Source organism: Papaver somniferum, chromosome 7, assembly GCF_003573695.1.
Source record: "Papaver somniferum cultivar HN1 chromosome 7, ASM357369v1, whole genome shotgun sequence".
Lineage (NCBI taxonomy): Eukaryota > Viridiplantae > Streptophyta > Magnoliopsida > Ranunculales > Papaveraceae > Papaver > Papaver somniferum.
Window position 1 is genome coordinate 4,616,974 of NC_039364.1, and position 15,574 is coordinate 4,632,547.

Sequence of the window (15,574 nt, forward strand, 5' to 3'; positions counted from 1 at the left end):
CAACCCTAGGTCCCTAGCCACATAACATTATAAGCACGTTACTAAAGCCCAATTTCTACCCTGGTGCACTACATCAACTTACCCCTGTTGTGCTATCAACTCCACCTAGCAACAATCTCCTGAAAGTAGCCCTAAACAGGCCAAACTAAACTCAAAATATCAAAGGTAGATCCTCCCTTAAGCCTAAGAAAAGACAAACTAGTGAAAAAGGGTGCTCAAGAGTATGTACTTCTTGATAAAAGTTTAACTACAATCAAAATTAAGATGAGTTGAGGGTTTTACCTCAGCAGAGGAAGCGCCGCAAACAGTGACATTGTAGCAGCTGATGCCTGATGCCAGAGAAATACGCACACCGTCCAAAAGACTAGTCACCAAAACTGAGTCTGGTCCTGCAAAATATACTAAAACTAACACCAGAGTATTTTATACCCTAAGCTGCTATGAGCACAACAGTAGACATGATACAGAGGCAAGGTATCAAATAAATCCCCACTTTTTTTATTTTATTAAATTAAAATATGATTTATGTACAATTGGCACTGTTTACTGACTTTTATTTCCATTATCAGGATGTAATGCCTGCTAAGATAACGTCGGGGACTTGCTTGTACATCAACAAAAAAGAAAAGATTTGTGAAGTCAGAAGTAGTCGAAAGAATCTATCTATACCCTACTAAGTACTTACAGAACTGGCTATAGAGTGATTGTCCCACATATTAAGCCATTTCTTCTTCATTTATATGTTGTTTAACCTGTATAATCACTGAATATACAAAGAGAGGAAACTCAAACCATCATATTTAAGTCTGAAAGGTCGTCCATTGGAATTTCAAGTCCCATAAAATCAATGTCTTGCAATGCTTCATCATCAATATTTTTGAATATTGAATCAAAATCCTGCCCTTGCCCATCGAGATCATCATCAATTCCAGGTAACGGCAGATGAGACAAGTCAAGAGCCTCATCTTTGTCTGGTGTCCCCATACTCGTACCATTTTCCTTCTTGGCATTGATATCTGTGGCATTTCCACTGTATCTTGAAGCAGAAGTAAATACTGCTTTGGGTGCCTCTAAACCGTTACCAAGAAGGCCTTTGACAGAAGAGGATAACTGAACAGTCTTCTGCTTAGGTTTCGATTTTGGCTTTCTCTCACCTTTAACGGTGCCTAAAGCTGGCCGGCCAATTTTAGCAGGACCAGTTCTCTTTCCTTTTGTAGCAAGAGAACTTCCAATACCTGAATGGTCTCTCAAGGAAATACCTGTTCCACCAACAACCTCGTCTAGCAACAACTCCCTCTGTTTAATTTTAGTGCATCCTTTATCCTCTTTTACAGTAGTTTCGCCTGACAAATGGTACTTGTCAATGGTATCCATATTCTGACCTGATTGTGGAATAAAAGGAGGGATGTGGTGTGTACCTATCATAGATGCAATAGAAGAAATATTTAAAATCTAGTCAAGATTGTTAAGTAAGTCAATTTATCAATAAGAAGCACTCCCAAAGAAACTAAAAAATCAAACATCTGCATATAACTAATGCAGAACTTACCTGAAACTCTAACTTCTGAAGAGCGAGTTCCAGTGTAAAGGTTCGCAGATTCTCCTTCAATGATACTATCTACACATTCTGAAACCTTTAAGTTTGAGGACCTAGAGCGGAATAAATCTTGGAACACGGGCTCGTTAAAGCAACTTTCACCATAATTTTCAAACTTTTGGCATTGTTCTAAAGTACGTTTTACTGAAGCTAAAGCAGCCTGCTTTGCTATTTTGCCGCTTGCACCTTTTCCAGAGGAGGCATTAGGACCAAAACATGCCTGTAAGACATAGGGAAGGTGTTATACCACTCAATGATGAATAAGCCTTAATATAACTGCATGTTCGTATTCACAAAAATATATAGGTTCAACAAGAATTAACAGTGGAGAAATAGTCGATAAGCTATGATTATTATGTAGCAAGAAAAGTGCGCACTGTAAAGACCACATGTATACTGAGAAGAAGAAGAAGATAGATAGTGAAGGGGGATGAAATGTGATGCTATCTGCCTCAACTACTCAAGGGACCCATAGAATTTAAGTGAGAGGCGTGGCTATACATTTTTAGTTAAGGCATGTTCATTTTCGTATTGTCTATGACTTAATTAAACATTCCGATGAAGCAACATTAAGATACAAGAATATGTTACCATGTATTTGCTATACACCAATCCCACAAGTTTGTCATAAGCTTGACGCTCTATCTCCCTGTACAAACAACAAAACGTACAAATAAAAAGCATTAGGTGCAAAAGGGAAATAACAGTACGCAATACAGCTGATCCTATCCAAGAGAAAGCATCCAGATTACCTTTCTTGAAGTTCTCTGGCTTCAGCTGCAGACTTCTGCACCTTACCGAGTAAGTGATTCTTCTTAGTCACCTATTTAAAAAACAAAAAACAAAAAGATACACCTGAGAATCGCACGAACTCTGCACTTTTTTTTTAACCCTTCTATTAAATCTAGGAATGCTTGATAATCAAAGTGTCGGCCAGTAATCTAGATCTAGTGCAGTTTATAATAGTATCTTAAGGATCAGTTCCTGTATGATCAACCAAGTTCAAAAGCCAACGGGTAGGAAACTGAGAAGAGTGGTCGAAACATAAATTAAGTACCAGTTCGTTAAGCTCCTCCTCCACTCTTCTGGCATCCTCACTAACATCTTCATCTTCTCTGTTTGCTAGGCCAGGCTGAAATGAGATGGAAGCATGTATTTCAGAACAATGCGTGCTAAGTCAGTCAAGTGGTGGACCTGACTGACCATGACATATCTTTAAACATGAAAGTCCAGGTAAAAGAAACATACCACTGGATCTGGATAAATTCCAATACTTTGAAGCTCAAGGAGAAGTCTCTCTTCAAGAGCCATCTGGTTATACGGAAGTTCAGAACAATGTGCGTTAGGCGTCACTTCTTGGTCTGCCAGTAATCCATATAAGGAATCATCCCTAAAGCTCGCACTATTTGGAATTGCTGGGAAATCGACCTCATCGTGTACAAACCCATTCCGGTATCTTCCGCTGGAAGGTATCCTATAGCCATTAGTAACAGGTTTGCCAATGCTACAGTGATTTCCAAATGACTGCTGATTCAATGAATTATCTTTCAACTCTGCATCCCACCCAAAACTGGTTTCATCTTCTCCTGTGTAGCAAAATTCTTCAATCTCTTCCTCCGAAACTAATGCTGAAATAAGCCTCTGGCAAAGTGGGATTACACTATCATCCGTTCTGGCTGGTACTGAATGCTCTGAATGATATTCAGGATGCTTTGCTTGACTTGCAAAACCCCTATCTCCGTTACATTCAACCAACTCAAATCTATTAGGGATGGTACTACAATTATCTCTAGATGCAACTCCCGTTGTTGATGTCAAGGGGCTGGCCCCAAGAGTCCCCTACAATGAAAAAGTTAAACAAAAGATCCAGCTATCAGAACCCAAACAAATATTATCTAGAAAAACAACAGCATATACAAAATTCGATACTGAGACCCTAACTGCCCAATTATAAGATAGACAAAACATATAGTGCCGAAATCATGTTAACAGATAATTCACCTTGGCAAAGTATTAACCAATCATAACCAGGATATAGTTGCACCATAAAATGATCTAATGTAGCTATACTGACAAACATACAACAATCTACTACGTATGAAGCGCAAGGTAAACGTCAGCATACGAAAAGTGCGCACAATCAGTTTAAATATAATCTAATTATGACACTCACTATGGAACAGTGAACAAAAGTTCAGAAGCTGAAAGATTAAGACATAGATAAAAAGTAACAAAGAATCGTAGCTGATTATCACCTGTTGCTTCAGAAAATTTATATCATCAGCTGAGATGACACTAAAGAGTGGCTCCATTTGTCTCCAGAATGGGCTGGAACAAGCTTGACCTGCATAAAACAACAATCCCATTAGAGAAACTGAACTTTCCAGAAGTAAAGAAAGGTTATTTAACTGTGATGATGAGAACTCTACCAGGGTCTGCAGCTGCATTTGCAGCAGCCAAGAGCTCTTCATGCACATCATGTGATTCTCCTGAGAAGAACAGAAGGGTATAAGTAAAAGAATAAAAGGAACACCTGCAAAACTGATCATGGAACATGGATTCTTTGAAGGTGAAATACCAAGAAAATCTTGCACACCACTGTTCATTGTGTATCTAGGACGTGTATAAGTCTTTCTCTCAGACATCTTTCGATTTGGTGGGCGACCTACTTTACTGAGACAAGGAAACTACCAAATAAGAGATAATAACAAGTATACTAACTGCATAGGAAGTAAAATTGAATAACTAGCCTCTAAATGGGAAGTGTCTCACCTCACAATCTTATCACTTCCATGTCTTGCACTTCTGAGTTGTTTCGCTGTGATTGTATTATCTAACTTATCAACTGCCTTTGATACACTAGACCTACCAGCAGCAGAGCTCCTACCTCCCCTTCCTGGTCTGCGAACAGTGCTTCCGAAATCTTCGTCTCGCATCTTGTTCTTTCTGGACGAGCCCGATGTTGTAACCTTTTGAAAATTTTGGACTGATTTCTCATCCATTTCAGCAGCCTTCTTACCCTTAGATCTGACCTCTGCAGCTCCCGACTCCTCGCTTTCTGATAATGCAACTGAAGGTTCAACTTTTGGTCTAACCTGATGCACAATATTTCCCGACGAGTGCCTTAGGCCACTTTCATTACCAGAAACATCGGATGTTTTTTCTATAGCTAGGGATTCATCATGGCCAGGAAGATGAGGAAGTAAATTTGTTCGTCGTGCAACACGGGATATCTTCTGAGCCCTTTGTTCACCCCACTGTGTCACAGGCGGTGATGACGAACGTGCTGACTGAGAGCGTTTACGGTTGCTAGTTCCAACAACAGCATTGAGCTTATTCGTAGGCTGGGGGGTCTCCCAATCATCAGGACCACCTATTGCTCGATGGACATTGGGTATTGGCTTGGGCATTGTACCAAAACCGGATCTCGGCCCCCGAGCGGACACATTTATTTTTAGGGTTGAAGCAGGACTAGCAGCATTACTAGTTTCACGGAAATTCAATCTGAATTTAAGAAAATCACTTGTTAAAATAAAATAAGCAAAGGGAGATCATAATTTAGGAAGATATAAATCCCTCCCTAGACCTAGAGAATATCATGTGAGGATTCGACTGCAATTCAAACTAAGTAAAAATGCAGAAACATGGTCTGCCTACTTGTTAACGGCTTTCAGGTTGATCTTCTCCTTATCTACGCCTGCAAGGCGGTCTCTTCTGTCATTGACGAGAGAGCCATTATCTTGGTCACTCCTAGCTGCGGATCGCATGCCAAGCCCAGTTGTTTGTTGAGAGATGACATCTAATTTTCCAACCCCAACTGCTCCATTAGAAGGCCCAGATCTGAATATAACAAAAGTCGAAACTTAACAAAACTGCCTATGTAATTAAAAAATATAACCATGATGAAACTAATCTCTTTAGAGTTGTGTGGGATGCCTTAGAAAGATTTCAGAAAATATCATAGTTAAGAATAAAAAATAGACGACAACGCTTGATCAGACAGGACTAGTGCCTAAGACAAAAGATGGTGCATGAAGCGATGCAAAAAAACAACAAAACGAGAGGGAAAAAAAAGTAGTAAAACAGTAGCCGGTTTTCATATGCAAACTCGGAGACAGAATTGAGATTTAATCTTACGAGAAAACATTAATTTTCAGGGAGATCAAAGTTCCTAGCGGTAAGCTTGAACAACTAATAGCCAACCTTACCTAAAGCCATGAACGTTACTAAACCTTGAACGGGCCTCAATGCCTAGCCTTTGCTGAGTCTCTCGTTTTGATTCCCGATCACCATCAGGAGACCTAATTGTTCCATTCATGGAGACATCAGACTTTATCCCTGAACGCTTTTTCCTCATTTTTGACTTTTCCCAGCCGTCCATACCAATGGGTAAAGCTTGATCCTTTTCTGCAGATTGAACCTGACCACCACTAGCAATTCCAAATATTTCTTTATCCCTATCCATTGCTGCAGGTGGCCTTCCAAGAGCACTCCCACGTATATCCATCTAAATCAATCAGAAACAAATGTAAGACTCCCCTATATAACTAACATAGCAGACAATTTCATACTGAAGCATGAAAGAGCAACAAATCTGATGCAAGTTATGTTCGAGTAACAGGAATATGGGTGAAAGTAATAACAGAAAAACTAGTTTCTTGTAACATAATAATAGCCTAGCCTTTATAATGCTTTCAATTATGCCAGTCATAGTAGTTTACACGAAGCAAATTGAACAGTCACACCAAGAAAAAAACAGACCTAACCCATAGCAATCTAAACGCAGTAAAAATAAATAATATTGGCCACCATGATATCACTAACTTATATGATATAAATATAGCAAGATCAAGATGAAATCAGAATTAGGAAGAATTGAAGTCCACAAAAGAGCAAAGTGATAGTATGTGAAGTGGAATTGGAAGTGACCTGTCCATCCACCATTGAGCTACGTATGCGTTTACTAACAGGATTTTTGCATTGGTCTTCCAGTTTCTGGTGTTCATGGTCAAACCCACTGGATATCCCATTACTCTGGGTTGCCAACTTTCCTGTAATTCCTCCAGAAGCAAGACGATCAACTGCCAGTGAGGTGTTTGATCGATCACTTGGTTGAATATCGGAACGAGATCGCTTCCTCGTACACAAATTTGGAAAACACTTGTCGAATCTGGAAATCATCTCAGTGAAAACCTTCACTTGCTCGCTGCTAAGCCACACAAAATGCATAAGCTAACAAGACCTTCCTATTTCTAATTAGAGTAATTTAGAAGGAAAAAAAAAAGACTTGATAAATACCTAGCCCTGCCAACGTTTTCAAATACAGCGCCCTTGGCCTTCTTAATCCCCTCGGGTGCAATCCTGGTAGTTGATGAACCAGAATGGGTGCTATCTTGTGACACGCCCAGCGATGCACTTAAGATTCTACTAACTTCCGCTTGCCGAGGGAGCTTCTGTCCAGATACCATCACTTTAGCATCAAGAGGCAAACTATGCAAGAAATTTGCCACCTCTGCTGGTGAACACGCAGACCCACTTCTAGACATGCCTGGACGTGATGATAGTATCCTATTCTCCATGCCCTCACGAAAGCTGCCTGATTTATTCAATGAAACAGCTCCATAGACTCCCCGTTGTCCACTAGGGTACGTCGGCCTATCTGGACTATTAGAAGCCAGACCATATTTGTTGCTCGATGACATCACATCAATATCTCCTTTCCCAGGGATGCATTATAAAACACGTCTCGTCTCCTGACGACCAAATTTCTAATTCCAAATAGAACACAACACAAACAGAAATATAAGCACTTGCAGCGGATACAACCGTAATGAACTAAAATTCAAATAAATATTATAACTGAAACAAGCAAACAATTCAAAGTTCGAGGCAAGCTATATTCACCAGAAAGAAACACAACAAAGGTTAAAAAAATTGGGTAATTTCCTTCAATAGAATACAAAACCTTAATGTCTAACTATATTACAGTCACAATCTTAACTCTACACTAGCTCTCTTTGTACATAATCCAAGTACTACGATGCTCTCGTTATTACCGTGCCCCCGTGGTTAGATTACAGATATATTGAGCTATCTTACGAACTAAATTCATTACCTGAACACCACAAACACACCCCCATGTTAAAAACTTAACAAAAATATACCCTTCCAATCATCAACTAAAACCCAGAAATTAATCAATCATACACACTCAATCAAACAATTCTACAACGATTTTAATCCAAAAAAATTAGAAAATTTATTAACGATCTCAATATTCGCTTAATCAATGAAATTAACAAAACGAATACAATCAATTATGATCCTCCCAATGATGATAAGAAACTGAAAACATAATTAAACAAAAACCCTGGTACCGAACCCAAAACACGATCAAATTACAATCAAATTGATACAACAGAGAGCTGAAATTAACGGAATGAAAGAATGCGAAACGAAACGAAACGAAACGAAATTATACTTACCTAATTAGATAAACAACAATAATAATCAGATGATTGATTGAATGAATGAATGAAAAATTATAGGGTTTGGAATAATAAAAAAGGGGAAAGTTAAAGGGGAAAGAATTAGGGTTTTGAATATAACGATTTGATTTGGAGGGAGATTAATAATTTTTTCGGGGGTTTTATTTTATTTTTTCTTCTTTCAATTTTTTATTTTGTTGTATACGTATCAATGATACACTGTGTATACAACTCTACTCCTGTTATTTTCCAGGTTGGACTGTAATTACTCAAAATATAGAGAATTTTATTTTTAGTTTTTGTTTGAGAATTTTTATTTTGATTTGCTGAAAAAAAAAACATGAATATTGCGAACAAAAATGATTTTCATTTCCTCTTTCGCTCTAATCTCTAGAAATATGGTTAATCATAATTTTTTTTCTAGACGATGATTTATCTCTTTGCAAACGCTATGTAATATATTATCTGAAGAGGTGCGTAGACTGTAAAACGACGTCAGAATAGTTTCGTCAATCTAAGTTACCGATTAAAGTTCATGAAACCTGTTGTAATGGCACATATAATTCTCACAACCAAAATTGTGCAGTATTGTTATGTTGATTTTTTGGTATTAAGAAAACAAGATGAAGAATCTACTGCTTTATTTTGGACTGTAAATCGATACAGACTTAGAGGTAAACCTCCGATGAAATTGTTGTACGAATTTGACTGGAACGGCGAATATGGAAAAGAAAAAATTTCGAATATGCTCCTCATTTTAACATCTCAATAAGGAGTTTCTCACCCATATGACATTTTGATATAATGATGTTTAACGTGGTTTTATAACTAAGTAAAAATTTATATTAAATAGAATTAGGTCGAATTAGGAAAAATTTGTCATTTCAAATTCTAATCAAGTAGAATTAAGTAAACATTTTAAATTTCGACTTAATACATCAATTTTTCATTAATCATGAGGTTTTTTTCATCATATTCACCACCTTCATCATCACGAAGTAGGTTGTTGGATGTTGAATGTTGTAGTTACATCTCTCTTTATATCTTATCAAAAGCCAGTTGTCATAAATGTTTTTCTTGTTCGTTCATTATCGTAGTGTCCGCATTAAAATCTCATGCTTGTCATAGTTGAAGACAAGTTTCTATTTTGAGAAACCCGACCTTTGTTCGACTCCTTATTTTGAAATTTTCGATTAACAACTTTTTGTTTTTCGACGGTCTTCTGATGATCCGTAAGCTCTCTCATGTTAAACTTTCAGAGCTTGCTCCTTCTTGAGTGAATTTTCACACCAGTCTTTTATTGTTATCCTAGATTGTTTTCTCTTATTAGCAGCATCGAGATTAAAGTTAGCATTTGTGTTTATTGTGGTATTTACTGAAGAAGATGGATTTGGTGAACTAGGTTGAGCTGTTGCAAATTTTGTGTTTAAAGAGAAGAATTGTATGGTGATCTTTCAGGTATTTGGTGATTATGTTTTAAAAACTCTAGATCATATTTGGGAAACATTTTTCAAATATGGTAACAACTTTCGAATGCGATTTTTTTCCCGTTTTTGTGTTACCAATCCATGCGACAATTTCTTTCCATATTCGCATTAATATCACCGCTCTCCCGGCTTCAAAAGGCTCTAATTATCGTAGCAACATATACAGATACTTCCCTACGGGTTACAACGAAGCGACATGACAACGATCACTGATGTTCATGGTTTGTTCATGATATTTTTGATATATGTTTTCCCACATGGTGTTATCTTGTTGATATGCACCATCGATACTATCTTGTGTAAAATAAACATAATTCCGGCAAATATATTCATCTTTGGCCAAAATAAATTTATACCCCGAACTTTGTGATTTCGACCAGATTGAGATTGAAAAGCGATGTTACAGAAAATTAAAAGATGGTGAAGTTTAGAGAAGTTGTGAGTGAAAATAATTTATTTTGGTTTAGATAAGAAGAAGTGTAAGTAAGAAATTGATATATGTAAAGAAGGTGTGAGTTGAAACGGGGTTGAAATCGAGTATTTATAGGGACGGATGTGTGACCTTAAAACGCTAAATCACCGAGCGACGGATATAGTGCAGAGCGTCGGAAACATAATTTTTGGCATTGAAATCCTCATCTAGCAGTGTGGTAACAATCAAGCGCTGGGCCTCTATCGCCCGTTAGAAAATACACCGCAACTGGGTAAGTCATATATTTTCCACTTAACCAGTTATGTTCACCACTTTTCCATACCCATAGTGGATGTAAAAGTGAAAAATATTCTTGCTTACTAGGTGCATATGAACCGTCCTTAGAACATCCATGATCATTGATAGACACATTTTTGTGTCTGAATTGTCCTCAGTGTCTCTATTGCTAGTGCTTGATTGTTACCACACTGCTAGATGAGGATTTCAATTCAGGTTTGAAAACAAATATTCACACACAAATTAATACAAACCCATATCTTAAATTGGATCAATTTAATAAAATCGGAAAAGAAAAAAAAGATTAAATACACAAAATCAAGAAGCTCTTCAATCGACTCAAAGAACACAAGAACCCTAATTTTAAAAAAGAAATCCCAAGAACACAAGAACCCTAATCAGAAATTTATTCATATTTTTTCCTAACATCTCCATGTTTACAATTTCTTCTCTAACATCTCTAACTAGTGGTGATGAAGAAAAAAAACAAGGCGGCGTCTCTTTTTCTCACCACTTATGAAAGAAAGAGAAAGAGAATGAAGGAATGAATAGAGTTGTGTTGCATTAGGGTAGTTATATGTGATAGGGTAAAGAGGTAATTTAACCCGGTTTTTTACTAGGTAAACGACCCGTGACTAAATTATGCGGGCCCAAGGTGTGAAAGTAAACAGTGGGGGCAGTTTAGAAAGTTTGAAAAAAACGGGGGCATTTATTTTATGGGTTTTAAAAAACGGGGGTACTTTATCAAAATTCCCATTTATTTATCTTAAGATTCAAGATTTCAGACCTTCTTCTATACAACTGCCTCATTGTACGCATTGTATATACTTAGTAATTTGAAGTTATCTTTGGTAGTAATTCATTAATAGAATGTACTTGAGCTAACAATAATGTACAACTTAAAATTATGAAAAGAACCTTATGCAAGTCTACCTCTTACCAAAAAAATAAATTTTTGTCTAAGGAAACGACTTAGATTCTGTAATCGAACTACGGTTACAAAAAAATCATTGTTTACACCTTAAAAAAGCGATCCTTAATTGATTATTAAAAATTGAAAACATCAACAGCACTAAAAACTCAACCCCTTCATATTTTTGTATCTTGTTGCAAATTTTATCCCCCAAGAACCTAAGATCTCCATGACCTAAGATTTGACTTTCAATGATCTCCGTCACTGAAACCTCAATCACTTTAGGTGATGCACCTAAGATCTCCATGGGATTTGCGAAGCATGGGTACAACCTAGTCTTGGAGATTTAGATTCGTTTAATTAGGGAATATTTTTTTTTATATTTCCCTAATCTAACATCAGAAAGGGAATCATTGGGCGTCATTTTGGAGGAAGGATAGTCGTAGTCTTCATGACGAACTGTCGAGCAACTCCGATGGTTGTAAAGGGCATCACCTAGAGGAATCAAGTATAAAGGTTCTTGCGAGATCGTTACAACTTCAACATAATAGCTTGGACGGTGTGTTATTTCTCAAAAACTACATTCCATGCCAAATTTTTATAGTAGGCTAGTGTTCTAGCATCTTAATATAGTGGTGCATGTTCAAACCGTACGAGGTCTCGGGGTTTTCTTGCTTCGTATTTTTCCTCGTTAACAAAGTTTATAGCTTGTGCTTTTCTATACTTTTAATTTTCATATTATATTGATTTTATCTTTATGATTAAAAGTGCAAACAAATTGTATATTAGTTAATCCTTGTGATTCAAGAATCTTTTATTGAGATTTTTCAAAAAAGATTTTCTATAACCTCTTTTTCCTCTTATACATCCACATGGAAATTTCGGGACACTAGATTTGATGTCGACCCTTTCTCGTAGTGCGAGTTTAATGATGATCTCCTTATGGAGCTTTCTCTCCCGCATTTTTTACACGAAATGTGAACTAGCGAATTCTCGAATTTTACTTGCAACTGGGCATCTTTTGACCACATAGTTGACCAAATCTGCATTTTCCTTAGCTGGCTAAAGCACACACTTTTATCGGTCCGAAATTATACTACACGCCGAAATACTAACTTGGCTTACAAGATAATTATTGGCTCATCGGGAAAAAAAAAATAGTTGCGACAATTTAAAATTCACTTTGTAATTTACGAACTCTTGTGTGGGAGTTTGGGCTTCCAACTAGGGGTGTCAATGAATTCGGATCCTCCTGGGTATCACTAGATCCAGACCCGGACCCTATTTATAAAGATCGGGTCCGGTTCCTAACGGTTATGGGCACTGTTTCTAAATGCATGGACTCAGAACCAGACCGTTTAAAATTCCGGGTACTCATCGGTTCCGGGTACCCATTGGGTATTAAAAAAACTATTAAAAAATCCTTAAAAAAATTATTATCTTTCTCTTTTTAGTTTGGATCTAAGTTATTTGTATAAAAGTTTCTTATTATTGTTTTATTCATGTAGTAGATAAAGATTAAATGTAAGAAAAAAATGAAAAATGTAAAAAAAAATCAAAGACAAAACTAACAAAATACTTGTAATTTTGTAAAAAATGAATAAAAGAATAAATAATCGGGTACCTAGCGGATATTATCCGTCCTGACCCGTTTAGAATCGGGTAATTACCCGTCGGGTCCTCAATTGTTAATGGGTCCAACTTTAGGATCCGAAACCGGATCCAAAATTACCGGGTCTGATTTCGGTTCCGGGTAATGGATACCCATTAACAGCCCTACTTTCAACAAACTCTTTGCAAGTCACTTTTGTTATAATAATATATTGAAAATCTAAATTTAAGGTAGTTTGGCATCCGTGAAAAGCACAAATTACTTTTCTCATTCCAAATGTATACCAAATACAAAAAAAGAAAAAAAAGGAGGGTCAACAAACAATTTTATACAGAGACTATATTATCTTATAAGGTTTACACCAAATTTTTTTTGGAGTACAAACGATCATGAATTTAAAGCTAATATGCTGGTCATGCATTTTTCTTATTAAATTTTAGATTCCTATCAAAAAGAGCATAATTTGAAATACCAATCCTTATTGTCTACCCGATTTAATTTGGACATTCAATTTTCAACGGTTGCTTTTTCCAATTGATAGATGATGATGTTATACGTCTCCAATTATACTCATTTTTATAGGATTATCGAGTTTCATAAAAAACACAACACGAAATTAGATCGAATAAAAATCAAATCGAAACTTATATAGTGCCCAGACTTTCCTTAGCCTCGAACTTGGTGTCAACTAAGGTGCAAATCATGGAGTTAACTCATGACCTATCCGCGTCTAAACAGTGTCCGCACGAGAAAAAACATGTGAGACACGTACATGGGCGCGTCGGACACGACTCCAAAATTGTAATATCCCGGGGCAGGAAATCTTGTTTTGGCAACAGGGGTAAATTTTGTGTTTTTAATGGTTTCATTAGGCGCCGCCTAACCCGAGGGACGGAGACAGAGAGATTGCAGCAATGGCGATGAGAGCAGTTTTGAAGAAGATCTCTCCATGTAATATTCATTTTTTGGAAGGAAAACAATTGATTCCTCCTTCTTTAGGTAGACGACTGATTCCTAATAACAAAGAGGGGAGAAAGATAAGGAGGACGTTCCTGATACGATATTGACTGACGACAATTGATGGAAATCAAAGATCAAGGAGGAGAACAATTTTTTCAAGAAGAAAGAGGTTGAAGATATTTTTCAAAGGAAGCTTCTTTGTTTGAAGAAGTTATCGTCCATTAAAGAAGAGGAGCAGCAGCAGAGATTCCTTGAAGGGTTTTAATGGATGTACTTGAATAACTTTTTGAATCTTTCAGGATTTCAAACTCGAACACTACTATCCATGAAGCCCGATCGTGATCCTGTCGCTAAAATCGGAGAAGGAGGTAACATCCAATTCACCTGGATTACTCCTCCATTAGGGTTACCAAATAGTAAATTATTAGTATTGGATGAAGGTGGGCCACCAACACAAACTGTGAATGGTTTGGTATTCATCACCACCTGGAATAAAGATGCTTTTATTTTATATAAGGGATTTTTAACAAACTGCCACACTTGCAAATCCCGATTCAAGAAAATGCCACCGTTTTTTTCAGAGTTTATTAAATGCCACAACCGTTAGTTTTTCCGTCAGGACCCACACACTTGGTCTTTTTCGCTGACTTGGTCAAAATAATATGTCGCGATTTACATATTTAACCTTGAAAACCCTATTATACTAGTCATGGGTTCACCATCTTTCGCCGTTAGTTCTTTCTTCTTCCTCTTTCCCCCGTTCTTCTCTTATCGTGTTTCCGTGAGAAGATTTTGTGATTATGATATCATAAACTTAAGAGAAACGTTAAGAGTTGATTGTCGGTGATGCTGTTCTGATTGTTTTAGCACGGGATGAAGAGGATGGAGTTGCTGCTGTAGATCGAACATAGGATTTCTGAAGTTAGGGTTGCTTTCAGATGTAGAACAAAGGGGTTGAAGTTTAATTAATGTTCTGAAACCATTTTGAAGATAAATCGAAGAGCTAGGGTTTTTTCTGTGGAGAAAAGAGAACTTAGGATGTCTTTGATTTGAATCCCGATTGGTGGGTCGATTTCAATTTGAAGCAATGGTTTGAGTATTAATTTGAAGAATTGAGCTGTATCCACAGAAAAAACATGATTGAGCTGTTGTGATTGGTGGGTCGATTCATGTTTAAATCCCGATTCAATTTGAAGCAATGGTCGATTTCAATTTTTTGAATTGGGATTTACAAGTGTGGCAGATGGTGGATGCCTACCGTTCCTATACAAGACTTCTTCAAACAGCAACCAAGGAATTGAATCGGGGGTTTTGATGTAATCTGAATATCGGTTTTTGCCCAATTTGGTTTTGATCAAATGGTGGTCATGAATTACAGGAGACGGTGGCTGAGATTGGGTTTAATGGCAGTTTTTCTTGGGTCATTGTAAGAGTGGTGAGATTGGGTTTAATGTCACTTTGTAAAAAAGATATATATAGTTCCACTGATACTGGTAGAGGGGAGCTGCATTGCAGTCAGTTGTGGCTAGTGGTATTCTGGACCTTACAGGAATTTTCGGCATATATTGCAAGAGAGAATGTAGAGAGTGGGATCTGGAACCAACTGCTTCACTAATTCATATTGTCTGCATCAATCTACGCACTTACTCCACAAACATTGAATGTGCTGATGTCACTACCAAGAGGAAAGTGTGTTATGTTTGTGATTACACTCAGGAAATGATTAAGTTAGAGGTCTTTTGGGAAGTTCTCAGATTGTTGGATTCGCTAATTCGAGACAAGAGGCATGTGGAAGCAGTGGGTAAGCT

The 15,574-nt window shown here is 37.1% G+C and overlaps 1 protein-coding gene across 3 annotated transcripts; it reads right to left on the minus strand.

The window, feature by feature from the left end:
• Positions 1-475: 475 nt before the first annotated feature.
• Positions 476-8,283, minus strand: LOC113294732. 3 transcript variants are annotated; one of them, XM_026543109.1, is made up of 15 exons: positions 8,083-8,283; positions 6,896-7,365; positions 6,527-6,806; positions 5,806-6,104; positions 5,255-5,437; positions 4,370-5,101; positions 4,176-4,270; positions 4,027-4,086; positions 3,853-3,941; positions 2,846-3,436; positions 2,655-2,729; positions 2,350-2,420; positions 2,189-2,246; positions 1,550-1,817; positions 476-1,343 (listed from the first exon to the last, which is right to left on the minus strand). In XM_026543109.1, exons 2-15 carry the CDS (start codon positions 7,297-7,299, stop codon positions 787-789), a joined length of 3,762 nt encoding a protein of 1,253 aa, XP_026398894.1. In that variant the 5' UTR covers positions 7,300-7,365; positions 8,083-8,283; the 3' UTR covers positions 476-786. The 3 variants fall into 3 exon arrangements, with proteins under 3 accessions (XP_026398894.1, XP_026398892.1, XP_026398893.1); XM_026543107.1 differs by having other exon boundaries at positions 476-1,418; positions 8,083-8,281; XM_026543108.1 differs by having other exon boundaries at positions 476-1,418; positions 6,527-6,803; positions 8,083-8,280.
• Positions 8,284-15,574: the final 7,291 nt, after the last annotated feature.